The following is a 26,850-nucleotide window of genomic DNA, read 5'->3' on the forward strand; positions in this document are numbered from 1 at the left end:
ATATAGGAATGCATTCTTCACATCTAGTTGACGTATACTCCAATGTTTTGACACACCAATAGACAAGATCAGTCGAATTGTCGCGGCTTTCACTACTGGATTGAAAGTTTCTTCATAATCAATTCCATAGCATTCCTTGAACCCTTTGGTCACCAAGCGAGCTTTGTGCCTTTCAATCGAACCATCCGACTTTTGTTTGATCTTGTATACCCACTTGCAATCGATTATATTAGTACCTTGAGATGGTGGCACAAGATGCCATGTTTTGTTTTTTGTTAGTGCCGAGAACTCCTCATCCATGGCTATTTTCCAATCAGCATTGCCAAGAACTTCCTGGAAAGTAGAGGGTTGTCCTATAGCCGTGAGCATTCCATATCGAACACTACCATCTGTGTACTGCTTGGGCTTACAAACATTGTTCTGTAATCTTGTCCGTGGCCGAGAAATTTGCATAGGAGTTGAGGCTTCAGGAGAAACAGTAGGTGAACCAGAAGGCAATGAAGCAGGAGGCGGAGTTGCAGGGGACACATCAGTTTCCGATGCATGCGGAAATAGTAGAGGAGGTAATAAATGAGAAGTTGTTCGAGACATGGCAGGATCTGCTTCATACACCAAGGAGGAGATGCCTGCCCGCACATCAGGAATCCTCGGACCAATACTAGTATCAATATTAATCGCCAGATGATCAGTACTGGAGTTTCCCGCTTCTGATTGCAAGAAAGCATCGACACCGTGATCTGAAGTTGCACCAAGATTGGGTGAAATTGCTTCAGTATGCTCCACGACACCTCCTGAAACCTGTGAACTAGGAACAAAATTCTCACGTGTTGTATCAGCACAAGCATTAGAACCATCTTGGTCATGGTTAAACATAACCCCCGGAACAGAAGTGGAAGAATTGAGTAAAGAATCAGGCAACAATGAAATCTCGGCTCTTAGCTTAGCACCAGCATTAGGATGTATCTCGGCTCTTAGCTGAGCACCAGCATTAGGATGGAGATTAGCAAACGGAAACATAGACTCATCGAAGATGACCTCTCGGGAAAGATAGACACGGCCAGTTTGTACATCCAAGCACTTGTACCCTTTATGCATATTACTATAGCCAAGAAAAACACACTGTTTGGATCTATACTCAAGCTTGCGTGTATTATAAGGCCTTAAATTAGGCCAACAAGCGCAACCGAAAGTTTTAAGAAAAAGATAATCTGGTTCCTCACCAAACAGCTTCTTCAAGGGAGAATCAAAATTCAGGACACGACTAGGTAGACGATTAATAAGGTAGGCAGCTGTAGAGAAGGCTTCATCCCAAAATTTAAGAGGTATAGAGGCTTGAGCAAGAAGAGTAAGACCTACTTCAATAATATGCCGATGTTTACGTTCGGCAATTCCGTTTTGTTGATGCGAATGAGGGTAAGAAACATGATGAGTTATTCCAACCTTTTGAAAGAAAGAATTTAACTTTTGATATTCACCTCCCCAGTCAATTTGAAGTGTGATAATTTTCCTGATGAACTGACACTCTACCAATTTTTGAAAATTTAAGAAAACTTGAAAAACATAGGACTTGTTCTTAAGTAAATAGATCCAAGTAAAGCGACTATAGTCATCAATAAAACTCACATAGTATTTAAATCTTCCAACTGACTGACGAGCAGGGCCCCAAACATCTGAGCAAACAAGCTCCAAAAGGACAGAAGACACACTATTTGATTTATGATAAGGAAGCTGATAGCTTTTGGCCCTTTTGACAAGCATCACACACATAATCTTTATTGGACTCATCAACAAAAGGAAGACTATGAGACTCAAGGACTTTTTGAACAATAACTGATGAAGGATGACCTAAGAGACTATGCCATCTGGACGAGGAAGGCTTGACAGCACCGAGAGCTTGACTTGTCTTGGGAATTGGATAAAGACCATCTTTACATCTACCTTGAAGAAGAATTTTCTTCGTGGCTTGATCCTTAACAAAAAAGGAATTGGGATAAAATTCAAAGAAAGCATTATTATCTCGAGTAAAGCGATGAACGGAAACAAGGTTTTTCTTAGTATTAGGAACGTGTAAAACACGATTGAGTTGAAGACCACGAGAGGGGGTATGTAAAATAGCATGACCAATATGATTAATGCTCATACTTGCACCACTAGCCGTGTGAACTTGATCCTGCCCACGATACTTCTCTTTTGTGGTTAATTTCTCTAACTCTCTCGTGATATGATCAGTAGACCTGATGTCGATATACCAATTAGTATCCACTCCGTATGAGTTATAGGAATTAGTCGATGCAGCAGCCAATCTTTGTACTATCTCTTCACCAGTGAAGCGTCTATCAAACCGCTTGTAACATGTCTGAACCATGTGGCCTTCTCTACCACATAATTGCATGTAGGTTGATATCGATCTCCTTCACTGTTCCGACCTCCACAACCGTTGCGACCAGAAGCACCACCTCGGCCAAAATCTCCATGACCACGGCCGCCTTGATAAGCTGTATTTGCTGAAGAACGGAACCATCCATTGTTCTGTTGCTCCAAGCGTGCCTCATAGGCAAGCAGCTGAGCGTATAAATCAAACAACGTAATTTGATCCCTGCTCATAAAAGAAGAGACAAAGGCATTGTAATCTTGAATCAAGGCCATTGAGGATGGAAGCAAAAATATCATCATCTTCCAATTTCTTGCTGGCAGCTGCCATCTCATCCACTAAGCTCTTCATCTTTGTAAAGTATGCAGTAGCGGATAGATCACCCTTCTGTTCTCTAGACAGTTGGGCCCGAAGCTAAACAATACGAGACCGAGATTGAGAGGAAAACATCTCTGAAATTGCGTGCCAAACGCTCGCAGCAGTGTCCAAGTGTGCTACCTGAACCAATACTTCTTTAGAGGGAGAGGACATAAGATGTCCCAAGATTTGCTGATCCTTTGCAATCCAAATCACATATTCTGGATTTTCAATCCGTTCATCAGGCTTGTCCGCTGCTTTAGCAATAGTTTATGCCGGCTTGACAGCTGAACCATCCAGAAAACCAGTAAGCTATGCTCCACGCACAGCAGGAAGGACTTAAGCCTTCCAGACCAAAAAATTTTCTCTGATGAGCTTCTCTGACACCACGCCGCCAAGCGAGCCAGATAACGAAGCAAACGACAAGGTTGAAGCCATTGCTTGCAAAAGAATTCGACAGCTTTTGTTGGTGAAAAAGACAGCAACAATCAATCTGCAAGAATACTTCGGCAATGCTTCAGAACAACTCGACGACTTCTTGAATCAAACCAGAACAATCTCCCAATGACAACTTGATCGGAGGAAGGTGGCTCTGATACCATGAAAGAAATATTTGGAAGCATTAACCCTCAAGGGGCCGCACCTTTCATTATATATTCAGCTCATACAACAGATCGTGTGATACACGATTACAATACCAAGACCTAATAGATTACAGCATAAGAATCTCATTTACAGGATAAGTCCTATCCTAATACAATTGTAGTTCTAGCCACGTTCTAACAAGTATATCCTGCCACCGTTGTCACGTTCACATCAACACGCTGGTGTCTATGATTTTATGGGCGCTGAATTTTAGGGGGGTATTTGGTCGACGTGGAGGCGAAAAAAAGCATTCAAGCCTGCATTCCCATTGAACGGAACTTATTGTCATTGGATCACTTGAGAACATCAGAGGCACGAATTATATGAATCCAATGAGTTGCAGATCTTCTCGAAATATATATTTTCATGTAAAGTTATACTTATTTGAGTTGGTTAAAAAATATGATTTTTTGAACATGTTGGGCATGAAAAATCACACTGCACGCGCACGGTCAGTCTTGTTCGGTCAGTCGTCGCACTTGAGTCATCCTCCTCCGGCTGCGACATCTGCCACGGCCCGGCGCGTCCAGTCTCAGCTTCGTTCCTCCATAGGAATTGATTGAGGAGCGCGTCCGGGGCCAAATAAAGCACTCCTCTATCAAAGCCAGGCAGGCTGACGACGTATGACGGTGGTTTGCGCCTATCCTACCTGTGTTCCGAAAAAAAAATTTGAGATTCGTGCATATGTCCCCATCCGTTGGATGCACCCTCATCTTTCTCGACCCTAACCTCCATTCTTCTCCACCTGGAGCCACCGTTGGTTGCCACTACGCCCGTCGCTGCCATCTACCACCTGCGTCCGCCACCGGCACCCCGGCCAAGGAGCTCCGCTGCCGGTCCCTGCAGACGTGAGCTCCGGCCGCGCGCGCCGCTGGCCCCGCGGTGCTGCACTCCGGCGGCGGGTGCTGCTGCCCTGTAGCCGAGCTCCGCCACTGCCTCCACGACCGAGCTTTACCACTGCCCCCACGGGAGCTCCGCCACCGGCCGCGTGCTCCAGTCACGTGCGCCGCCGCTCCAGGGCTAGCGCCGCCCCGCGTGGCTGTTGGTGGCTTGGTTCCCGCGCTGGCCATCGAGGCTCGTACTCGCTGTGGTCGGAAAAGAAGGCTAGACTTTTTTTTTCAAAATGTTGAGCTAGGTTCTAGAAGATTTTGAAATAATTCCCTCAAAATGTTGAGACAGCTCATGCCAAATGTTAAGTTAATATTTTTCAAAATGTTGATGCATTTCTAAAAAAATGTTGAAATGTTGAATTTAGACATCTAATTTTGGACCTAATGTGCTATATGCATGTCTGTTTTGGACTTCCGCACAAAGGTATTGGATTTTAAAGCTATGAGCTTATCTGGCTTCTGGTTGCTATATAGGAGGCCGTTGGTTTGTGTGCTAGTGCCGTGTTGGCAGTTGCACAGGGCGCCTTCTACCCAGCAGGTTCCGTGGGCTCAAGCTTTGCAGCTGTGGATGCACTTGCATCGGACACGCGCCCACCTGGTTTGGACGCACGGGGCGGGCGAACTTGGCCAGCCAACCGGTAGCCCCGGATCAGCTAAGCTACTAAGCTAGTTCTGCTACGTACCTGTCAATAATATGTAAAGTGTGCTCTGCTATATTTGTAAGTGATGGGTCGTCTAAATGCGGGAATCTGATAGCTAGGATTTCTGTAATGCACTAATGCTGCGCCAAACATTTTGAATTGAATTCGCACGTGAGGGAACCAAGACAAACTAATGTTGAATGATGATGCTCACCAAATCTTTCTAGCGATAGCAATTCTCCTCCTCTCCACCCCTTCCTGCCAGCCCGTGGGCTCATCAGTTGAGCCGGACGCAATGTGGGCCGGGCATGTTCCTTAAATCTCTTTCTCTCCGGGCCTTCTTCTTGAGTGGGCCAGATCACACATTATAGTAAGCCCAAGTCTGATCAGGTCTGAGAAGGTGCAAGCCAAAAATGAGCCAGTTTTCCTATCTATCTTCCGTAGATCGGTAACTAAACAACAATAGCGCAGCAGTATTCCAATAACTAGCCCACAACGGTCAACAAATTATCTTAATATTTTTCACGTAAGAAATGTTGGCTAATGTCAAGAAATGTTGGTAACAATTAAACCAAACTTTTTTAAAAAAATATTAATGAATATAAGCAAATATTGACGTATGTTAAAAAATTGTTTTACATGCATTTATTTTGGATTTTAAAGATGAGTTACTTATCTTTAGGCCATGTTTAGTTACCCCCAAATTCCTAACTTTGGCACTATGCAAAAAGAAGATTCCCCATCACATCAAACTTGCGGTACATGCATGGAATACTAAATGTAGACGAAATAAAAAACTAATTGCACGGTTTTGTTGTACTTTGCGAGACGAATCTTTTGAGTCTAATTAGTCAATATTTAGACAATAATTTACAAATACAAACGAAATGCTACAGTTACGCATTTATGGTAAAATGCTAATTTGACCACTCCCAAATTGGGAGGCCTTAGCTTGGGGGCATATGAGTCCCGGCTGACACGGACCGCACGAATAGCGCGTCTGGGTACGGTCAGGCACTGCACACAGGCTGATGACAACGACGTGCGGCGGTCGTCGTTGTGCGCCGTGTTGGCAACGTCGAGTCCGTGGGTCAAGCTTTGCTGGTCACAGACTCACAGTCTTATCGTATCCACACCAGCCGGCTTTGGACCAACGAGGCGAACGACTTGCCTACCAGGCTCCCAAGATCCGATAATTTCCCTCAACTCAGCATCTTTCTGTTATGTAAAGATATGGATTAGTAATTTCCGTCAATCTACAGCACCCAGCCTTTCTTCAACCTCATGGGCATTGTTTTCAGCTATCCCTGCGACCCTGCTTCTGTCAACCACACAAACTGTAGAGGTGAGGTGCGAGAGGTGGCGCAGGACCTTCGCCTCGCCGGAGGAGGCGCCCGCGGCCCCGCCGTGTACATGAGCGTTGGTGAGTCCGTGTACGCTGAGTCCGGAGGACTCGCGCTTGGAGTATCGGACTCAGCGTTGACGAGAGCGTGCGGTCGTCCGACGCATATGATCTTGAATGGATGGTTGATGTGCATGGAACGTCCCACTTACAAAAATCCAACTATGTTAGAGGATCCGGTTCCGGTCAATTTCTATTGCAAAGATGGGCATGTCACCATCAATTAATTTCTATTGCAAAGAATGAGTCTTAGCAATCACTTTCCACAAACAGATTGAATGGAACCAAAGCTTGCTTGACCTTTGAATTCCTTTACCTCTTGGTAGATGAAGCAAACATGATATTTGGCACTCGCATCTGACTTCTTGACAAGCAATTCTGCAATATAGATAGACCAAAGGCCATGAGATTCTAGTTACGATCATTACGCTACTGTTATCTCCCCTATTCCTCTTCCTCTCCTGCCCAGGAACATTGGCTGGCCAGACCTTCTGCAGCAATCATAATGGTGCCAGGTACATGCCAAACAACACCTACAGATCCAACCTGATCTCCCTTGCATAAACACTGATTGAGAAATTGTTAAGCCCCGTCACTGATTATTTCATGTATCATGTTCAGGGCAAAAGCAAGACCGTGCATTCTTCATCATTGCAACAGTTTACTCTTCCGCGGTCCTCTGTACAAGGCTGTTTTTCTGGCTTCTAAGTGTCTGGAGGAAAGAAAAAAGAAGTAAGCATACTAGCCTTACAGGAAAAATCAAATGTTTTCTTCTTCTAAATTTCCAACTATATGTAAAAATTAATGGAGAGATGATATTTAGGAAAAATAAACACAATAGAGGAGCCTGAGAACATGGATGAAGTACTTAGGCTATGGAGGACCGAAGACACTAGTTCAGAGTTCTCATTGTATGATTTCTCTCAGATTGCTGATGCTACAGACAACTTCTCACCCAAAAGTAAACTAGGAGAGGGTGGATTTGGCCCAGTTTACAAGGTATTTCCTTGCAATTACTACGGTCAGGCACCAATATCATGAAATTTAGATGGCTACATATAAACATGGAGCGATGAACTTTGCAGGGAGTATTTCCTGATGGACAAGAGCTAGCAATAAAAAGACTGTCTGCTCGGTCACAGCAAGGTCTAATAGAATTCAAGAATGAGATCCAGGTTATAACAAAACTTCAACACAGAAACCTTGTTAGGCTGCTTGGCTGTTGCATCCATGGAGAAGAGAAGATGCTGGTCTACGAATACCTGACCAACAAAAGCTTGGACCACTTCATTTTTGGCATGAGCTTACTCTAAAATGCTTATTCCATAATTGCATTTGTTCTGGTATGCAGAACTAACACTTGGTCTTCTGTCACATTGCTTGTAGATCCAATCAGACGAGCATCACTTAAATGGAAGATGCGAATTAAAATAGTTGAAGGTATATCCCAAGGGCTTCTGTACCTTCACAATCACTCACGACTACGCATAATCCATAGGGACTTGAAAGCAAGCAATATTCTGTTAGATTCTGAACTAAACCCTAAGATTTCTGATTTTGGAATGGCAAGGATATTCCCGTCAGATGCCACTCAAGCAACAGCAAGCAGACTTGTGGGCACATTGTAAGGGCATTAAAGTAGTTTTGTTACTAATGTTTCTATGCGTTTGCTTTCTGACTTCTCACATGCCACCTTGTTCTAGTGGATACATGGCCCCTGAATATGCATCTGATGGCCTTCTCTCAATCAAATCAGATGTTTTCAGTTTTGGGGTCCTGCTTCTTGAGATTATAAGTGGAAAGAGGAGTTCGGGTTTTCAGTACAATGGAGAATTCTACAACCTCCTTGAGTATGTAAGCAGCTAAGAACTAACAATCTGCAAAATCAGTGGAACATTTATTGTTTTCCCTTATAATAAGATTGTATACATATAAACATATCAGTTACCATTAATACTGTGGTTATATTGCATCCTACATTATTTCTTTCCATAAAGTATAGGGCATCAAGTATAGTGCAGTTTCCTCTATCTCCCTGTTGTATTCCCTTACATTTGTAGCTAGATCTAACAGCATAAAGATATACCATAATACACTGCTATGCATGTAAAAATCTTTTTTTCTATTCAGGCCTGGCAACTGTGGAAAGGTAGGAGATGGAGTGAGTTCATTGATAAATCATTTGGTGATGAATATGAAATGGAAGAGCTGGTGAAATATCTTGCTGTGGCATTGATTTGTGTTCAAGAAAAAGCAATGGATCGTCCCACAATGCGTGATGTTGTTGCACTTCTTAGCAGTGATGGCATCACAATGCCAGAACCAAAGCAACCAGCTTACTCCTATGCTAAATTAGATGAGTCGGTAAATGTCACTGTATTGAGTAGCAGAAACGATGTAACCATCACTACTATAAATGGCAGATAGTAGAATGTGGGTACTGTTCATGAAGTGTGAACTACAGGTCTTGGCCATCCTCCTTGTGTTAATTAACTGTAAAGGCATTGGGTTCCGCAGTTTCTCACCAGTTAACCTGTTAGGCTGATTTGACTAGTGGTTTTATGTGTCTAACAAGATTTTTCTTATTATACCGTACAAACAGCGTGAGACTGAATTAATTTATATTTCAGTTCCAAACTGCCTACCGCTAGCACATAAGCCACGTTCTGTTGTTACAATGAATCACAATTCCACACAATAGATAGCATTTGTTAGGATATATCATAAATCTGTGCATGGTCTTTTTCAGTCTTTCTTTCTTTCTTTTTTTCAGTGTCAGACATATTTTAAGCATGAGCAATTTTAGAAGGCGTAATCAAGAAGTATGAAAGCACCTGGAATGTAGTCAAGTCCAAGTTTTCAAAAAAAAATGTAGTCAAGTCCAATGCTCACGATGAAATGGAGTCTGCTGTTCACTAGGGAATGTAGACAGGTCCACTAGTCTACCTCTGGCTTCCAACGCACGAGACAGCTCTCTGGACCAGTCTTCTGTGGAAAATATGGGCATGTCACCATCTATCAATATATATAGCAAAGAATGAGTCTTAGCAATCATTTTCCACTAACAGATTCAATGGAACCTACGCTTGACTTTTGAATTCCTTTACCTCTTGGTAGATGAAGCCAAAATGATGCTTGGCACTCATGTGTGACTTCTTGACGAGCAATCCTGCAATATGGATAAGACCAAAGGCCATGGTACTTCAGTTTCACTTACCAATCAATATGCTACCGTTATCTCTCCTCTTCCTCTTCCTCTCCTGCCCAGCACCATTGGCTGGCCAAACCTTCTGCAGTAATCATAATGGTGCCAGGTACATACCATACAACACCTACAAATCCAAACTGATCTCCCATGCTGAAACACTGATTGCCCGCACTGTAGAGATGCACTTTTAGTTGTCTTCTCAAACTACAACTCATTGGACTTATGCATTGATGTACAGACAACACAGCTAATATCTTGGTTGGAGTTGGAGTGTTCCTAATGGTAATATTTATTTCTTGCTTGGTTTTTCATCTATGGATCAAAACACAGCAACAGAGAGGTATGAATTAACATAACAGCAGATCAACAGCATAAACCATTATTGTTCTCTTACATGTATCGACAGCATAAAGTTTCAATATTGTTTTTCAGAACAAGCAATATTAAAATTACGACAACTGTCTTTGGCAATACAAAGTGTGACAAATTTATGGAGGATGGAAGGCAGCAACAACTTGGAATTTTCAAAGTATGATTACTCTTACATAAAAGAAGCTACAAATAACTTTTCGATTGATAACAAATTGGGGCAAGGTGGCTTTGGCCCTGTATACAAGGTATTATGTCCTTATATTGCAAATGGACCCCTAAAATGAATTAACATTACATTGTTGATACAAATATAATGCCTCTTCTATATTGTTGTAGAGATATCTTCTGCGATGGTGCATAAGTTATTTTTTGTGACTAAACAAAATGAATATCAATTTCCAGTAGAATAAGTTATGAAGTTATGAAAAATAACTTGTTTTCCTTTCAATCAATCCCAGGGCCGATTGAGCAGTGGAATTAAAATAGCAGTCAAGAGGCTAGAAACATGTTCTTTACAAGGTTTACTGGAATTCCAAAATGAAATTCAGCTTATATCAAAGCTTCAACACAAAAATCTCGTTAAGCTGCTGGGTTACTGCACTAAAGGAGATCAAGAAAAGATGCTTGTATATGAATACATGGAAAATAAAAGTCTAGACTGCTTCATATTTGGCAAGACTCGTCGCTTCTACATGCGTAATGTTGTTTATAGTATGTCAACAGCTTTGATGAATTATACATATTTTGCAGAAAACGTGAAGGGAGCACAACTAAACTGGTCAAAACGTCTGCACATAATTGATGGGATAGCTCATGGGCTTCTTTACCTTCACAACTATTCACGAATATGTGTTGTTCATAGGGATTTGAAAGCAAGTAATATTCTCTTGGACAGTGAAATGAATCCAAGAATATCTGATTTTGGGATGGCTAGAATATTCTGCTCAAATGTGAAAGAATCAAATACAACCAGAATAGTGGGCACACGGTAAGAACATATGGATCTATGCATTTTAAGTACACGAAATATTCATAGAGGCGCTTCTTTTGGAAAAAATGGACATTGTATGATAGCATATCATCAACTTAATTTATAAATTCCTCCCTTTTTGCATTACTGACACAAATTTAAATTCTGACACTCAGTGGCTACATACCTCCTGAGTATGCTTTTCATGGGATTTGCTCTATCAAATCGGATGTTTTTAGCTTTGGCGTATTGACGTTGGAAATAATAAGTTCAAAGAGGACAGCGCGATTCTATGAATACGATGGAAAGCTATATAATCTCATCTCATATGTGAGTGTAATTGATCTCAACACCATCCAGAACTTTTACCTATGCAGACCCATTTGCCTCATTTTACTTGTTTCACAAAACACGCTACTTTGGCAGGCTTGGCAACTTTGGAGTGATGAAAAATTGGGTGAGTTGATTTATTCTCCTTCAGGCAATGGACACCATGAGATAGAAAGATGCATTCATGTGGCACTTTTATGCGTCCAAGAAAGTGCAGAGCATCGACCTGATATGGAGCGAGTTATCACAATGCTAAACACTAAGGATGTGAGCTTACCCAATCCTGCGCAACCAGCTTACTTCCATGTAAATCCTAGTGAGGAAGAAGTTTTGTCATGCAGCGCTACTATGAGTATCACGCTAGAAAGGTAGAACCACATTGTCATCAATTCTGACAGAAATGCTGGTATTATCTTCATCAAGATGAACATATTTGCGTTGATAATCATATGAGTAAGCTTGATTGTTATGGATATTTCTTTAATAGAACAGACATTTTTTACCAATTTGTTCGGATATGTAAAACCATTGCTGGGCTGAATCTTTGAAATTTCAACCTTGTGTCTTAAACAACAAAATGAGGGCGTCCTGAGCATGAAACAACAGCACCGGTTTGTGTTCTTGAGCTACTTTATTCCTAGAAGGAACTTCACAACAAGTAATACTACATGACAATGATGTCCTCTTGGATTAGACGAAATTCATGGGCACGAACTTGCTTCTCTTCCCCCCTCCTTCTCTCCTAACTCTGTAATCAGACTCTGGTATTTCCGTTCTTCGCAATGGAAATGGGGGAAGCCTCGATTCAAAAAAACAAACAAACTGCAATTGGGAATTGGGAATCACATAATGGGGATACAGATTATTTGAGCAACAGACGGCACCGCCCACTGGTGAATGCCTACGAATCCCGAAGCCAATGCTAGCTCTGACTCGAAAGCAGAAGCGAAAAGAGAGGACTCGTGGAGCCGAACCTGGGTCTGGGTTCCCCTTCCCCTTGGAGCAAGCAAGGTCACCAGGCGCGCGGCCCTGAAGCCGCTACCCTACCCCGCGTCGTGGACAGGGCGCTCGCCTGGCGGTCGTCGGCGCAACGCAACCGCGCAAGGGACTGAAGCTGAACGCCGACTCGCCGTCGGCCTCCTGCTGCCCCGGGCACCTCTTGGCTGTGGTGGGCTCATGGAGCGGAGCCGAACGCAATATGGGCCGGGCATGTTCAATCTTTTTTAGTCTTCTTGAGTGGACTGAGCAGAAAATAAATGGCACGATCTCCCTTCTCTCTCGGTGCGACGCGCCGACGGCAACATGCCAACATCGTGCGACGGGTATGCGTGACGCTGCCCATGCATTGGTTGATACAGAAAGCCATCGCCGTGGACACATTTTCCACCAGGATGGAGTGGGAACCGGTGCCAAGACTGCAAGGCACCAACCAGCCATTGGGGATCAACAAGACTGCCTGTGCCTGCTAGGCTCATGCTCATGTAGCTTCGTGTGGACTGCCTGAAAGGTTGCGGCTCCTGCTGGAACTACCAGTTTGCCACCACTTGCATTGGCGCCCGGGACTGGCTGGAGAAATATTTACGCGTCACTGACTGACCTGGTGGCTCTGGAACAGGTAGGGGTTCTTGTTGGCGGCTGGAACATGTAGGGGTTCAGTTCAGACTAGAGATCTCACCGTCAGTTTTGAGACCTTCCAACTGAACATTCTGCGTGCAGTGAGAATATTGTGACCCTGCCCGCCGCATCAAGGATGTTTCAGCGTAAGCTCCAGAAGACTCGTTCTTGGAAGCTGCCTGTAACCTGGGAGCTGAAGGGCTCATAGTGACATAGCAGTACCTTGTTTGGCCATTGACCAATAGTATCAAACACAGCAAATTTTACGATATTTTGAAACTACTTTTGAAGACAGACCTAATCCTTTCACTTTCAAATTTATTTAAAACATTCAAAAGTTTAAAGGTGCAGGCTGAAAGTAACCCAAAATGACTGGTTGGGGTACCTTTTCTTGCATCGCGCGCCAAAAGCTCTGAACTCAACTCTGCAAGTGATACTGGCATCACACGGTCTGTACATTGTCAAAAATCTTCCCTCGTGGTAACCACCTATCCAGCCTTGACCATCGCTGTTTCATCCTCTCCGGTAGGGACCAAGGACTTTCCCGGTTACTCTTGCAGTCTCTAACAGCTACTACTGCCTTGCAGCCATCTGCATGTGCAGTGCCGGGCGTGGCTCCTACTGGTATTACTGCCACTTGCACTGGCACCGGGGAAAAAAAATTCAAGTACTTACGCGTGCGGGAGACTTGTGATGAATGGAACAGGTGAGGTGAATTCAGAGTTGCTGACTAGGCATCTCACCATCAGTTTGAGAGCTTCCTGTTGAATATTCTGCCGTGAAAACATGCACCCTGTTTGTCACATCAAAGGGTTCACCAAGACGATAGCCCTTGTTTACTTCCCAAGTTGGGAGGTGCCAAATTGGTATTTTGCCATAAATGCGACACTGTAGCGTTTCGTTTATATTTGTGAATTATTGTCCAAATATTGACTAATTAGGCTCAAAAGATTTGTCTCGCAAAGTACAACAAAACTGTGCAATTAGTTTTTGATTTCGTCTACATTTAGTACTCCATGCATGTATCGCAAGTTTGATGTGATGGGGAATCTTCTTTTTGCATAGTGTCAAAGTTGGGAGTTTGGAGGGAAGTAAACAAGGGGAGAAACTCTTTGGGACCTGCCTGCGAAACGGGAGCTGTAAGGTAGCATTGACAAATACCACCCAAGGAAAACGAAATGACAGCGCAACCAACCGGTATTCCAGCTCTTGACCTGAAACACGTGACAAGCCAGCTGAAAAATTGAAATAGCTGATTAGTTGTGAGAGAAAAATAATTAGTGACTGATAAGCCAGCTGATAAGCTGAAGCGAACAGGCTGGATATTTTTCGGACACACAATACCGCGCCAAAAGAAAAAGGATATGGTGAACTGCAGACTGCAGAGGATATGGTGATTGGTGAATCCTTCTCAGGTCCTGTTTGGGAAGGGGGTGTTAAAGTTTAACACCCCACTTTTAACACTTTTTAACACTTTCCTATCCAAACACTTGTGTTAAAAGTGGAGTGTTAAAGGTCCTGTTTGGGAGGGGGTGTTAAAGTTTAACACCCCACTTTTAACACTTTTTAACACTTTCCTATCCAAAGACTTGTGTTAAAAGTGGGGTGTTAAAGTTTAACACCCCATTTTTCATAAACACATGGAGTGGGCGTTAAAACTTGCTAAAGGTGTTAAAAGTGGTCCCCCTCTCCACTTTTTCCCAGGTTACCCCTTCTCTCTCCTCCCTCTCTCTCCGCCGGCCATAAATGAGGGGGCAATGGAGTCATTTCCTACCAAAGGTGTTAAAGTTTAACACATCATCCAAACACCCCAATGTGTTAAACTTTAGCACTCTATTTGAGAGTGTTAAAACTTTAACACTTGTTAAATTTTAATAAAGGGTATCCAAACAGGCCCAAAGTTTAACACATCATTTTTCATAAACACATGGAGGGGGTGTTAAAACTTGCTAAAGGTGTTAAAAGTGGTCCCCTCTCCACTTTTTCCCAGGTTACCCCTTCTCTCTCCTCCCTCTCTCTCCGCCGGCAATAAATGAGGGGGCAATGGAGTCATTTCCCACCAAAGGTGTTAAAGTTTAACACATCATCCAAACACCCTAATGTGTTAAACTTTAGCACTCTATTTGAGAGTGTTAAAACTTTAACACTTGTTAAATTTTAACACAGGGTATCCAAACAGACCCTCGGTAAGCCAACTTCTTTTTGTTTTCCTTGATGGCGATGAGTCGTGATCATCGTGCCACATCAATTCATCAAAATAAGTCTCGAGATTGTGACACAATAAAAGATCAACATCTGCAGGAAATTAATAAATGCATAGGCTCTCAAAGGTCAGTGGCTAGGAAATCTCAATAAATGCTCTGTTCCGTGAAAGCTGGCATTACATGGTCAATCACCATGACGTTCAAGCGTGTGACATGAGCAAGAACTTGTGAGCTCCCTCCTCCCAAGAATTCTACCTATGTGCATCACATAGTTTTCTCGTTTTTCTTTCTTTGAATTTGTCACCTTATGCACATGCAACCGCAAGAGCATTCAAAAACTGAACATACAACGCATTTAGGAATTAATTCTACATCTCATTTTGTAATTTTCCTCTACAGTTCATACATAACATACTGGGGGTCTACATATGCAGCTCAAAAAACTAACAGTAATGGTGTAACCGTGCAAGAAATCTTCTATTCTTCTACATTGCCAAGGTTGACTCATGTGGTCTTGGGTTCGAAGAATAACAAAAAATTAATAAATACAATTCAATGTACCATAATACTTGAGATAATCTGCTACTTGTAGCATGAAACTGAATGCTAGGACTTTTCTGTTTTGACTTTTTATGAAACTGACAATTTGGCCTTCTCTCTCTCTCTCTCTCTCTCTCTCTATATATATATATATATATATATATATATATTAAATAAAATACTAAAAGTAGGATTCTCAATTATAATATGGATAGACATCAACTAGGGCTCAATTTCGTGAATTAAGATTTATGATGCATATACAGAAAAATCAACAGTGAGCGGCATAAAGTGTAAGGAAAAAAGTAACAAGGGATGGTGCTTTCATTAGAACAGGGGATGGAGTATTGTCACCTCAAGCAACTTCCCCTGATTTTATAGTGGCATGGTGTTTTCCATTAGAAAAAGGATGGAGTATTGTTACCTCAAGCAAATTTTCTCTGATTTTATCACGTGGTATGGTGGCATAGAGTGCAAGGATAGTGAGCATTAGCTCAAGCATGTTCATGTCCCCTGATTTTAAATCTGCAATATTAGCTCCATAATTTTTCCGGCAGAACTCAATGAAATTAAAATTATCAAAATGCTTTACCACATATCTGATATTCTTATGTTCATTGAATCATTCTAACTAAAAAAATTAGCAAAAGGAATCAAAGAATTAGCATCAAAGTATTAGTTCTCAAAGCTCCAACATGAGTACCAAGACATACAATGGACTTGTTGATACTTAAATGAAAATGTCAACAATTCAATGAAAGGGAATCCTATGGACTATAGACTAGTGACTTGCAGTGTATAATATTCTTTGAAGACATAGCAGACGGATTCAACACCCAGGATTGAAGATCAACCAAGTCATAAATTAATTGTGACAGGAATGGACCAAATTAGTGAAAACATCCAGTATCCTGTGGAAGTTTGTTGCAATTCTTATCTTGTTCCATTCGGACTAGTCAAACAACTTACTCAAAGTCTAAGCTAGGGCTGCTGTACATTTCTTTCCTGGTTAAACTAAACATTTCTTCTGACCAAAAGTCAAGATAATGCCTAGATTAGTTAAGATGCACCCGTCCATGCTCCATATATCCATACCCACATGTCCCATACAGAAACACAAGTTTCTCTGCAACTGCCACCACTGTACCAATATCACACATCATGCTACTTGCTGCCCTTCTCCTACTTCTTTCTTCCCCGAAGCTATTAGCTGAAGGTCGATCCATCTGCAGCAATGCTAACATCGTGTACATGCAAAGCAGTACCTACATGTCCAACTTGAAGTCCCTTGCTGAAGCACTATTTGCTAACGTTACAGATTCAAACTCGCACTCAGCTCATGACACAGCTGGGACAGGTCCTGACATGGTCTATGGAGCAGTGGTATGCCGAGGAGACACAGCCCCCGGCAGTGACTGTGCATACCGTCTCAAGGAGGTCCTTGATGCAGCAATGAACAACTTGGCTAATAGTTCTTACTCTTCCCAGAAGGACATAACCTTATTCGATGATGGGTACCTGGTCCAGCTAAGATTCTCTGACCAGGATTTCATCTCCAACCTCAGCAACTCTCGGGAATGCATAGTGAGAGCTAATCTGAACCCTCCACCATCAGGTCATGTTTCAGAGCAGTTCGATAGTCTTGTTTCCAGGCTCATGATGAAGCTCACAGAAGCTGCAGTGAAGAAAACAGACAGATACGAAACAGGCCAGGGCTGGCTCACTGAGAAGAGCCAGACAGTATATGGCCTTGTGCAGTGCACAGCAGATATGCTGCCAGATGCTTGCCGGGCTTGCCTGAATAATGCCATCACAAAGAGGGAGAAGATGGTTAAAAGTGGCCAGATGGGTGGTGCAATACTCGGAGTGCACTGCAGCTTTTGGTACCAAACAGAAGTTCGGTTTTTTGCTGGCACACCATTGGTGTCGTTAAATATGCCCACACGTAAGTTGATCTCTAATATTGCTTGAATGACTTGGTTAGAATAATCTTTCATCTCCACATCCACTTAACCATCAGAATAAAGCTAAGCAACAGAGGCAAATACAGAATAGGATTGCTGGCATCAAAAAGATAAATCGCATATTCCTTTATTTGTTTTGCAGAAGGGTTTAGATTAATTCCTGGTATACATATACTACTGCATGTAAAAAAAATCAACCAAACCAATTGTGGAATAAATAAAATGTGTATAGTTTATAGAATTGTCAACCATGTTGCCTCTTATTACTTTATTAGTACCTTTTCCAAATCCAACATTGACTAACCACTAGATTATTGCCATCGGTTATAACTCACATACACGGACGTGCAGCAAGCAAATTTTGGATCTGGCTCACGCTTGGATCATTTTCAGTCGTGGTTTCAATTTCTTGGCTGCTTGTTCATATTTGGATCAAAACAGAGAGGAAAAGAGGTAAATACTAAACTCGCAGCATTTAACCCTTGCATTTGATCTTATGGTAAACAATGAGTACAAGAAAGAACTTTGTCATTGTTTTCAGAACGAGCAAGATTCGAACTACAATTGTTATCAATGGCAATACAAAATGTAATGAATCTGTGGAGGATTGAAGAAGGCAACTCAGGATTTTCACTTTATGATTTCTCTCAGATAAAAGAAGCCACAGGCAACTTCTCTAGTGAAAATAAACTTGGACAAGGTGGTTTTGGATCAGTTTATAAGGTAAATATACCTGCATAGTTGAATTGGCATTAAGCCAATTCTTCCTGTTGTATATTTGCTACATTTCGGTTGCTTCCAGATCAACTATTTTTTGTTTTAGTTCACGAGTATCTCATTTATTTTTCTTTTTATTGGTTAAAACATCCACACAAAGAAAAGATATTTTGTAAAACTAATTCCCATATACTTCATAAGGAAAAAAAACAAAACCAAATATCTTCTAGTAGATATGATCTTGTTGTGACTCTCCCAAGTAGGCCAAGTTATAAAGTGATTACTGATTAGAGAAAAAACAAACCTGGTGGTCTTGAAGTAGATATGATCTTTCTAATATCATTAATTTCAGGGTCTATTGCCTGGTGGTCTTGAAGTAGCAGTCAAAAGACTTGCAGCTTGTTCAGTACAAGGTTTATTAGAGTTCAAAAATGAAATTCAGCTGATAGCAAAACTTCAACACAAAAATCTCGTGAAGTTGCTTGGCTGCTGTATCCAAGGAGATCAAGAAAAGATGCTTGTCTACGAATATATGCAAAACAAAAGCCTGGACATGTTCATATTCGGCAAGCCTGCCATAACTTTTCCTTGTTTTCACATGCTGCAATTTGGAGTGCTTACAATTTTTTAAACGTTTTCAATAATTTTGTTCACATTTTGCAGATATTAACAAAGGAGTGCAATTAAGCTGGTCCATGCGTCTACACATAATTGATGGTGTAGCGCAGGGGCTCTTATATCTTCACGAGCACTCACGATTATGTGTTGTTCATAGGGATCTGAAAGCAAGTAACATTCTCTTAGATAGCGACATGACTCCAAAAATTTCTGATTTTGGGATGGCAAGAATATTCAGCTCAAACATGACGGAATCAAATACAACAAGAATAGTAGGCACACAGTAAGAACAAATGCACTTGGCTTTTAAGATCATATCACATCGAGAAGTTCTGTTATACGTTATAATGAGAATAATGCATATAAATATGACAGTTCTTTAAGTAAAGCTACAAGCTGCCACATTGGTAAATGCAGAGTTCCTTGGATAAGCATATTATCAATTTAACATATATTTTAGTTTATATGCTTCTTGGTAAATACTATATAACAATTTCACTTCTTCCACTCAGTGGCTACATATCTCCAGAGTATGCCTTTGATGGAGTTTGCTCAATCAAGTCGGACGTCTTTAGCTTTGGAGTCTTGGTCTTGGAAGTTATAAGTGGAAAGAGGACTACTGGTTTCTATCCATATGATGGAAAATTATACAACCTCATTTCATATGTAAGTAGAAGTTACTCTAACACTGCATGCCCACTTGCTTGGTAAATGCTCTTAGAGCATTGTGTGCTTGACAAAAGTACATTATTTTTCTGATAGGCTTGGAAACTTTGGAAAGTTGGAGAATGGCGCCAGCTGGTTTGTTGCCGTATAGGAGAAAATTGTGAAGCAATAGAAAGGTGCATTCAGGTGGCGCTTTTATGCGTTCAAGAGAGTGCAGAGGACAGACCTACTATGGATCTTGTGGTTAGCATGCTAAACAGTGAGCATGTGAGCCTGCCCAAGCCAAAGCAACCAGCCTACTTCTTTGTGCGCTCTAGCAAGACAGAAGCTTCGTCGTGCGACATTAATATCAGTATTACATTAGCAAGGTAGACTAGCAATCCAAAAGAATGTGAAACAACCATGTTTCTGTGGTTCTAAGAGAGCTCCAAGTCTAATGTAGTGGTTTGTCTGTATATATGATCTTTGGTTGACTAGTGTTGATGTGTTATATAACTCTGTCCTTGTATTGTATATGATTTTCTCTGTATCCACAATACATGGTCCTAACTAAAAGGGCCATTGGGGTGCTGTAAGTTGTATACTTGTATTGAATGTAACATGACAACAGCTAGAAACAGTATGCAAGCTACTTCAAATGCTCATGCACAATATTTTATGCCCAGATTCTAACATATTATAAGAAGACAATAAATAGCGCAAACAAGTATTCCAGCTTAATGTCTTATTTTTTTGTAACAAATTGCCGCATCAGCTTATCAGGCACTTCTTTCTGTTTAGAACACTAGGCATGTCTGTATGACTGTATTTGCAAAATCCTAGTAGGCTATCACCGAGAAGTACGCGCAAGTGCTACAACACCTCAGTGCCATATTCAAATTGGGCTAAAGTTAGGGTTGCAAGGATAAAAAATTGACAGTCACCACTAACGACTCGTGAGTAGTAGGAGAAACCACATTTCGTCGATTTCAACTTCGTCCTAAATCGAAGCCCCCAACGCAAAGTCTCGAAATAATTTTCTACATTCTGCATCATTACCAGGGTCCAGAACGACCAGCGCAGTGTCATCGAGAGCTGTGAAATGGAATCGAGAGTTGCGGTGGTAAAAGTATCAGGACACTAACCTGCGAGGCCAGTTGAGAGCCAGTGAGATGCGCGGAAGCAGCCAGTGGATCAGTGACTACCGCGCTTGTGCGGGTCGCCACGCCATTGGATTGGCTTTGCCCCCACGTTCGCGTGGGTGGTCGCTGCGAGCGGCGACCGCCGAATGCTGACCGGCGGGAGCCGGTAGCCCTGCAGGGAGCGGCGCGGGGGAGAGCAAGGGAGGGGCCCTTGCGGCTGCGGGACACCGAAAGGAGACCAAATGGGCCGAATTCTAACGGGCCGAGCCTATTGATCCTCATAATTTTTTTGATAGTATTGATCCTCATAATTTGTACTACTCTAAAAACAAAGCTTCCCTAGTGTCTGAATTCATCGAGATGATGGGATAACTGGTAGCAGCAATATACTAATTAATCCCTCATTTTGTGATGAACAATAAGAGAACATCTACCAAGAGATATGGAGCGGAATAATAACAATCACATGTACAAAGATACAACGATTTACATGGAAAAACCTTCTCAAGATGAGGAGTAAAACCCCCCAATCGGTTCACTCCAAGCTTCCACTATAATCAACAAATGGTTACAAGGAGTTTTCTCTACAATCTCTAGAGGATTACACCAGCAGCAACACATTCACCGTAATGCAACTTGGCATTTGCAGCAACAACAACCACCACTAACAAGAGAATGTACAGATTCTATCCCCTTTGGTAATCAATTCATATCTCACAAACTACAAGTCCATTGTGCACAAATTTTGATAGGATTGTGATTCCACAAGTCCCCAAACCACTGACAAAGTTTCAGCTCAATCGGACACCATTTCACCATCCAAACTGATCATCAACCAAAACTGCTCAGTGTTAAAACTGCAGTCACCCGAACTGAAAAAACCACTTAGAAATCTGATGCTCTGCTGAACCAAACCTCAAACCAACTAACCAGATCGAGGTACTCTAAGTGTAGCACAAGCTTACCAAGTTTGGCACAAATCCAAGCACGTTTGAGCTTCCAATCACGAGTTTAAAGTCGATCTGCCCGGAGCCACCAAATCTGGACATATTTGCTTCTCCTTCTTCTTCCTCTTCTCTCGTGGTTGTGTTGTGTGTGTTCTGCTCTCTCTCTCTCTCTCACCTTAAGTGATGACCTGACCTAGGAGAAGTTGGGGTTAGGATTTTCTTATGCTTTGCACTCCCTTTGGAGTGGTCTCCACTATTGATTCAAGCACCAAATCAACAAATATTGGGTTTGTGGGTTGTTTTCTTTGAGTTCATGAGCTCCAAAATATCTTCCATGTGGAGGGATAGCCCAACAAACTCCCCCTCCCGACATCATGGAGGGTCTCACTGCCTTCTGGTAGCCATGCTAGCAATCTGGCAGCAAACTTTGAGCTTCTCCTTCGTCACCACCTTAGTCAACATATCAGCCCCATTATCATTGGTGTGGACTTTCTCAAGCTGTATTTGCTTAGAATTCAACACATTTCGAATCCAATGATAATGCGCATCAATATGCTTTGACCTTGACTGAAAACTTTAATTCTTACTCAAGTGTATAGCAGTTTGGTTGTCACAAAAACAGCACATACTTGCCTTGATCAAACCCAAGTTCACTAACAATTTTTTTCAGCCACAATAGCTCTTTACTTGCCTTTGTCGCTGCAATGAACTCAGCTTCAGTTGTAGACAATGCAACACATTTTTGCAACTTGCTTTACCATGACACAACTCTCTCTGCATAGGTAATCAAATGCCCTGAAGTAGACTTCCTACTATCAACATCCCCAACCATATCTGCTTCTATGTATGCAACTAATACAGACTCATTTCTCCCAAAATAAAGTTTCAGATTAGTGCTGCCCCAGAGGTATCTCAAAATCCACTTCACAGCTTCCCAATGTGGTCTTCCTGGATTAAACATAAATCTGCTCACAGTACTAACTACATGAGCAATGTCAAGCCTTGTACACACCATAGCATACAGCAGACTTCCAACTGCTGATGCATAAGGAACATGCTGCATTTTTCTTCTTCATCTCATCAATAGAAGGGCATTGCTTAGTACTTAACTTGAAATGAGCTGCAAGTGGACAGCTCTCAGCTTTTGCATTGTCCATCTTAAATCTGCAAAGTACTTTCTCAATATACTTCTCTTGAGATAAGTACAATCTGTTGGAGATTCTATCTCTCTCAATTCTCACCCTGAGAATTTGTTTTGCTGGCCCCAAGTCTTTCATGGAAAAAGACTTTCTCAACTATTTCTTCAGCGTTGCAATCCTAGAGACATTCCTGCCAACAATCAAGATATCATCAACATAGAGCAACAAGATGATAAAATCATCACCTGAGAACCTCTGAAAGAAAACACAATGGTTTGATCTACTTCTATTGTAGCCTTGCTCCCCCATAACTGAATCAAAGTTCAAATACCATTAACTCAGGCTGCTCCATGTAGATCTCTTCCTCCAAATCACCACGAAGGCTTCACATCCATTTGCTCAACCTCCAAATTGAGGCTAGCTGCCAAGCTAAGAATCACTCTAATTGATGTCATTTTCACCACAGGAGAAAAGATTTCACCAAAATCAATGCCTTTCTTCTGGCTGAATCCTTTCACAACAAGCCTAGCCTTGTACCTTGGATGTGACATGTTCTCTTCTTGCTTGATTCTATAGACCCACTTGTTTTTAAAAACTTTCTTGCCCTTGGGAAATTTCACTAACTCATAAGTATGATTCTTATGAAGGAATCCATTTCTTCTTGCATAACTTTCATCCACTCCTTCTTATGCTCATCTTCCATTACATCTGCAAAACACTTAGGTTCTGAACCATCGGATAGTAACACCACATACTGATCTGAAGGATACTATCGGCTAGGCACCCCCGGACCCACCAGAAGACTTATATGGACCCACTCAAGGGAACGTACCTGAAACCTACTCGAACATGAAGACTACTCTGCAGGGCGCGTAGGATTCATGGACTCCCTGAAGACTAGTCAAGTCAAAAGGAAACTACTCTACCGAGTTAGAGTAGGACTCTATAACGTACTCGACTAGGACTCATACACAATCCACCCTATAACCCTACTCCCCTGACTATATAAGGGCGGGCAGGGACTCCCTCCAGACAACGAAAGAACAACTCGACACAAGCTCAATACAATCAACATGGAGGATGTAGGGTATTACGCGATCTAGCGACCCGAACCTGTCTAAATCGTGTTCATTGCGTCACCATCAACTCCTTGATTCCCGACGACACCCACCGCACAAAAGACCACCTTGGGTACTCCCTAGGCGGGTTGCCGGTCTAAAATATCGATAGGTACCTGGTGGAAGGAACTCGATCTCTGTTAGATCTTCTGAGTGGTAGTGTTGGTGGATCTTCGAGTATTACTGCTGATCTGGATCATCAATTTCAGCATCAAACTCATGCTGTTGGGGAACATTTTCATCACCTATACCATGCACATCATCTTGTGCATCATCTGCAACATCAATTTCAGCATGTGCTGGAGCTGTAGAAATTGGATCTAAATCAACCAATGAATCTTGCTGAGGAACCTGCTATGGCGGAACCACCCTAATTAACTTTAGCTAAAGCACGATTAAGTCGCCTCACACACGATCATGTGCTTTAATCAAGTTAACTCAGCAGTCTGTCGGATTACATCCGATAAACCACTCCACAGGACCGAGAAAGCATAGCTCACACGAAAGTGAGTGGTTCCAGAGAATACAACAGATCATCCAATTTGAACCAGTGCATTAATTTATTACAACATCAGGTTCGAAATTCAAGAATAGTTTGCAGAGTTCTTAAGCAGCGAAAATAAACGAACAGAAGCTAGCGCCGATGTCAGACGTCACGACGAGGCCGATCATGACATCAATGGTCCCTGTCCTCGCCATCCGAGGAGGGATCCCACTCAACCGTCCACCCAGGAGGAAGTTGGGGAGGCCAACTGCCACTTGTAGCAAACTCAGAGACGTTGACATCACCTGAAAGAGATATGTCACAACAAGGCTGAGCGACTACGCTCAACAAGACTTAACCGACCGGTGGTACTAATCCACCCAGGGGCGGAGCCAGGATTTGAGGTAAGGAGGGCAATGGATAAAGCAACGTAGAACCGATAGCCACGTGAGCTGATTGCAGTCACATATAATGATACAATAATAGTATATTTCACAAGTCTTAACTAAAATAAAATTACATATCTATCAAATCTAGTAGCAAAATAACTGGTGGATGCTCGGCAACCTCGGCTTCAATTGGTTTAGCGGTAGCAGGAATATTACTCTAATTATTAGGATTTTATACATGATCATTATGAGTTTCCCCTTCCAGATTAGGAGCACTTGAACCAATCGGCTTAAAAAAACTATTGATGGTCTTTATCTTCTTCATATTGATTATCTGTACATGCATCATGAAACACATAAAAAAATCCTCAAGATCTATAACCTAAAAAATGAAGAGGGGAGAAAACAAGCTGTGCAAACGAACTATAGTTGACAGTCGATAGAACCAAGGAGTGATCGAGACGTGCGCACCTTGATTCCTCGTCCTTTTTACTGGCGGCGGCCGGCGGCGGCAGGAAAACACGACTCACGAATGGAGGGGGGTAGAGGCTGTCACCCGTCGCGATGCATCTCGCCTGGCGCATGGGGGTGTCACTTGTGTCTTGTTGTCAGACCTATTTTTTAATGGCCTAATGGGCCAGCACAGGTGCACAGCCATGCCCAAGTCTGAGGCCGGCAAGCAAGGGGTGCCAGGCAAGCCTAATGGCCTACGCGCGAACTTGCCGTCCTGCGCTTCCCAAGGGGTGCCAGGGGACTAGGGCCACTCGATGCCCGACAGGGTCAGGGGGTGCCAGGCCCCCCTGCCCCCCTCCCTCCGCCACTGAATCCACCAACTTCTAGACATGCAAGGCTTTTTGGCTGAGAGGTTTGTTTTTGCCAAAAGCGACTACAGTAGGTCCTTACTTTCAACATTTTAGCCATAGGTTCTAAGTTCATTTACTTGTCTAAGTTAGCAACTATACTAAACAAGCATAGTTTCCAAACAATTAATGCAGGAAATCACATTAGATCATCACCATCTTTCATTCTTACTTAGTGTAGCATAGCGATCAAGTAGCCCCAAACTGTGAGAGGCAGACGAATCGATTCGAATTTTCTTAACCATGCATGGCGAACCTAATCTCACGACATCCACGCACCACAAAGGGTCGCTTCACTTGTCGGCCGTCCCCATCAATTCCCAGACCCGTGTCGAGCCCACTTCCCTTGGTACAAGGCTCCACAGACACAGCCTCTGCCGTTCTATGATCGCACTTGTCACCACATGCGGCCGCAAGGGAACTTCATTCCAGAGACAGTGGATCGAACCGCTCACGTCCTGGGTCAATCAGGTACTAGGCTTCCCCATCCCATACTAGGTATGAGATTAGTACTTTCGACCACTTGATCACGAACACCATCACCTTTTGATCACGAACACCATCACCTTTCGACCTTAATCCAATTTCATGTAGACAGACGGGGCAATCCACTGACCACCAAAATAGTTCACAGAGCCCTACCCCGTCCATCATCCTTATAGTTGTTGCAAAAGAAAGCAAGCAACTCCTATAACTTGCGAGTGATAGGAAATCACTCGACTTTTACCGAGTCCTATTTAAGCATTGCAACTACTCGGCTTATCATACTAGTATTCAGATCAAAAGGTACTAAGTCATGCATCTACGGTTTCAATCAACTCCTGGAACATAAATCCACAAACAAGGCAAGCAATTGTATTGCAAGTGATTAAAACATAGAACTTTATGCTCCGGGGCTTGCCTTCAAGCAGGGCGGTAGCGAACTGGTCCTCGATGTGCACGGGCTCGACTCCTGCAGGCGACGGCTCAGCTACGACTTCTTCTTCTGGCGCCGGGTGAAGTTCGGATGTTCCGTCTGCGAGGTTCAGCTCTACACGAAATGCAATGCAAGGGTAAGACACTTAGACGGTGATTTCAACAGTATTTGCAAGGAATTAAAACCAAAATTGTAGAAAAACTACAGAAAAAGGTACAAAACCTACTTTATTGGATTCTACTCAAAACAAGGATTCCAACCAAAGTGATTTCACATTTTTCTGATTTTTCCTTGATTTAAGATGTAATTTCCAAGTTTCTGCCGATTCCATTTGAGTTAAAGGCGTCGGATCGGGGAAAACTTACGA

The 26,850-nt window shown here is 42.4% G+C and overlaps 3 protein-coding genes, 1 long non-coding RNA gene and 1 other non-coding gene across 13 annotated transcripts; 3 read left to right on the plus strand and 2 right to left on the minus strand.

Moving 5' to 3' along the window:
* Window positions 1-2,546: 2,546 nt before the first annotated feature.
* On the minus strand, window positions 2,547-2,683 carry LOC117846647 (small nucleolar RNA Z247). Its single transcript, XR_004638376.1, has one exon. It is a non-coding gene; the product is annotated as a small nucleolar RNA Z247 (small nucleolar RNA).
* Window positions 2,684-6,517: 3,834 nt separating this feature from the next.
* Window positions 6,518-12,941, minus strand: LOC117843763 (uncharacterized). The gene is made up of 4 exons (XR_004637820.2): window positions 12,161-12,941; window positions 9,414-12,008; window positions 9,199-9,321; window positions 6,518-7,018 (listed from the first exon to the last, which is right to left on the minus strand). It is a non-coding gene; the product is annotated as an uncharacterized lncRNA (long non-coding RNA).
* LOC117843762 (putative cysteine-rich receptor-like protein kinase 20) lies at window positions 6,683-8,780 on the plus strand. Of its 6 annotated transcripts, none has more exons than XM_034724461.2 (8): window positions 6,683-6,821; window positions 6,928-7,038; window positions 7,130-7,305; window positions 7,392-7,602; window positions 7,693-7,746; window positions 7,877-7,930; window positions 8,063-8,160; window positions 8,437-8,780. In XM_034724461.2, the coding sequence occupies exons 1-8, from the start codon at window positions 6,812-6,814 to the stop codon at window positions 8,731-8,733; spliced, it is 1,011 nt and encodes a 336-aa protein (XP_034580352.1). In that variant the 5' UTR covers window positions 6,683-6,811; the 3' UTR covers window positions 8,734-8,780. The 6 variants fall into 6 exon arrangements, with proteins under 6 accessions (XP_034580352.1, XP_072147668.1, XP_034580350.1 ...); XM_072291567.1 differs by having other exon boundaries at window positions 8,063-8,156; window positions 8,437-8,764; XM_034724459.2 differs by having other exon boundaries at window positions 7,693-7,930; window positions 8,010-8,160.
* On the plus strand, window positions 9,479-11,692 carry LOC140221725 (cysteine-rich receptor-like protein kinase 19). 3 transcript variants are annotated; one of them, XM_072291565.1, is made up of 7 exons: window positions 9,479-9,620; window positions 9,753-9,854; window positions 9,947-10,131; window positions 10,345-10,558; window positions 10,637-10,874; window positions 11,033-11,186; window positions 11,283-11,692. In XM_072291565.1, the coding sequence occupies exons 1-7, from the start codon at window positions 9,611-9,613 to the stop codon at window positions 11,556-11,558; spliced, it is 1,179 nt and encodes a 392-aa protein (XP_072147666.1). In that variant the 5' UTR covers window positions 9,479-9,610; the 3' UTR covers window positions 11,559-11,692. The 3 variants fall into 3 exon arrangements, with proteins under 3 accessions (XP_072147666.1, XP_072147665.1, XP_072147667.1); XM_072291564.1 differs by having other exon boundaries at window positions 10,345-10,874; XM_072291566.1 differs by having other exon boundaries at window positions 9,947-10,043; window positions 10,345-10,874.
* Window positions 12,942-16,604: 3,663 nt separating the features above from the next.
* Window positions 16,605-20,153, plus strand: LOC117842881 (cysteine-rich receptor-like protein kinase 10). Of its 2 annotated transcripts, XM_034723406.1 has the most exons (8): window positions 16,629-16,760; window positions 16,863-17,489; window positions 17,860-17,961; window positions 18,050-18,231; window positions 18,578-18,791; window positions 18,889-19,126; window positions 19,356-19,509; window positions 19,606-20,153. In XM_034723406.1, exons 1-8 carry the CDS (start codon window positions 16,706-16,708, stop codon window positions 19,879-19,881), a joined length of 1,848 nt encoding a protein of 615 aa, XP_034579297.1. In that variant the 5' UTR covers window positions 16,629-16,705; the 3' UTR covers window positions 19,882-20,153. The 2 variants fall into 2 exon arrangements, with proteins under 2 accessions (XP_034579296.1, XP_034579297.1); XM_034723405.2 differs by having other exon boundaries at window positions 16,605-17,489.
* The last annotated feature ends 6,697 nt before the right edge of the window (window positions 20,154-26,850 follow it).

This window comes from Setaria viridis, chromosome 2 (genome assembly GCF_005286985.2).
Source record: "Setaria viridis chromosome 2, Setaria_viridis_v4.0, whole genome shotgun sequence".
NCBI classification, from domain to species: domain Eukaryota; kingdom Viridiplantae; phylum Streptophyta; class Magnoliopsida; order Poales; family Poaceae; genus Setaria; species Setaria viridis.

Excerpts from the sequence above, each read along its gene's own strand:
- LOC140221725 (XM_072291564.1), top strand. Across the intron at positions 9,855-9,946 it reads CAAAACACAGCAACAGAGAG|AACAAGCAATATTAAAATTA; the intron begins GTATGAATTAAC and ends ATTGTTTTTCAG. Across the intron at positions 10,875-11,032 it reads ACCAGAATAGTGGGCACACG|TGGCTACATACCTCCTGAGT; the intron begins GTAAGAACATAT and ends TCTGACACTCAG.
- LOC117843762 (XM_034724459.2), top strand. Across the intron at positions 7,039-7,129 it reads CTGGAGGAAAGAAAAAAGAA|GAAAAATAAACACAATAGAG; the intron begins GTAAGCATACTA and ends GATGATATTTAG. Across the intron at positions 8,161-8,436 it reads TCTACAACCTCCTTGAGTAT|GCCTGGCAACTGTGGAAAGG; the intron begins GTAAGCAGCTAA and ends TTTTCTATTCAG.
- LOC117842881 (XM_034723405.2), top strand. The coding sequence starts at position 16,706 with ATGCTACTTGCTGCCCTTCTCCTACTTCTTTCTTCCCCGAAGCTATTA. Across the intron at positions 18,232-18,577 it reads GTTTTGGATCAGTTTATAAG|GGTCTATTGCCTGGTGGTCT; the intron begins GTAAATATACCT and ends CATTAATTTCAG. Across the intron at positions 19,510-19,605 it reads TATACAACCTCATTTCATAT|GCTTGGAAACTTTGGAAAGT; the intron begins GTAAGTAGAAGT and ends TTTTTCTGATAG.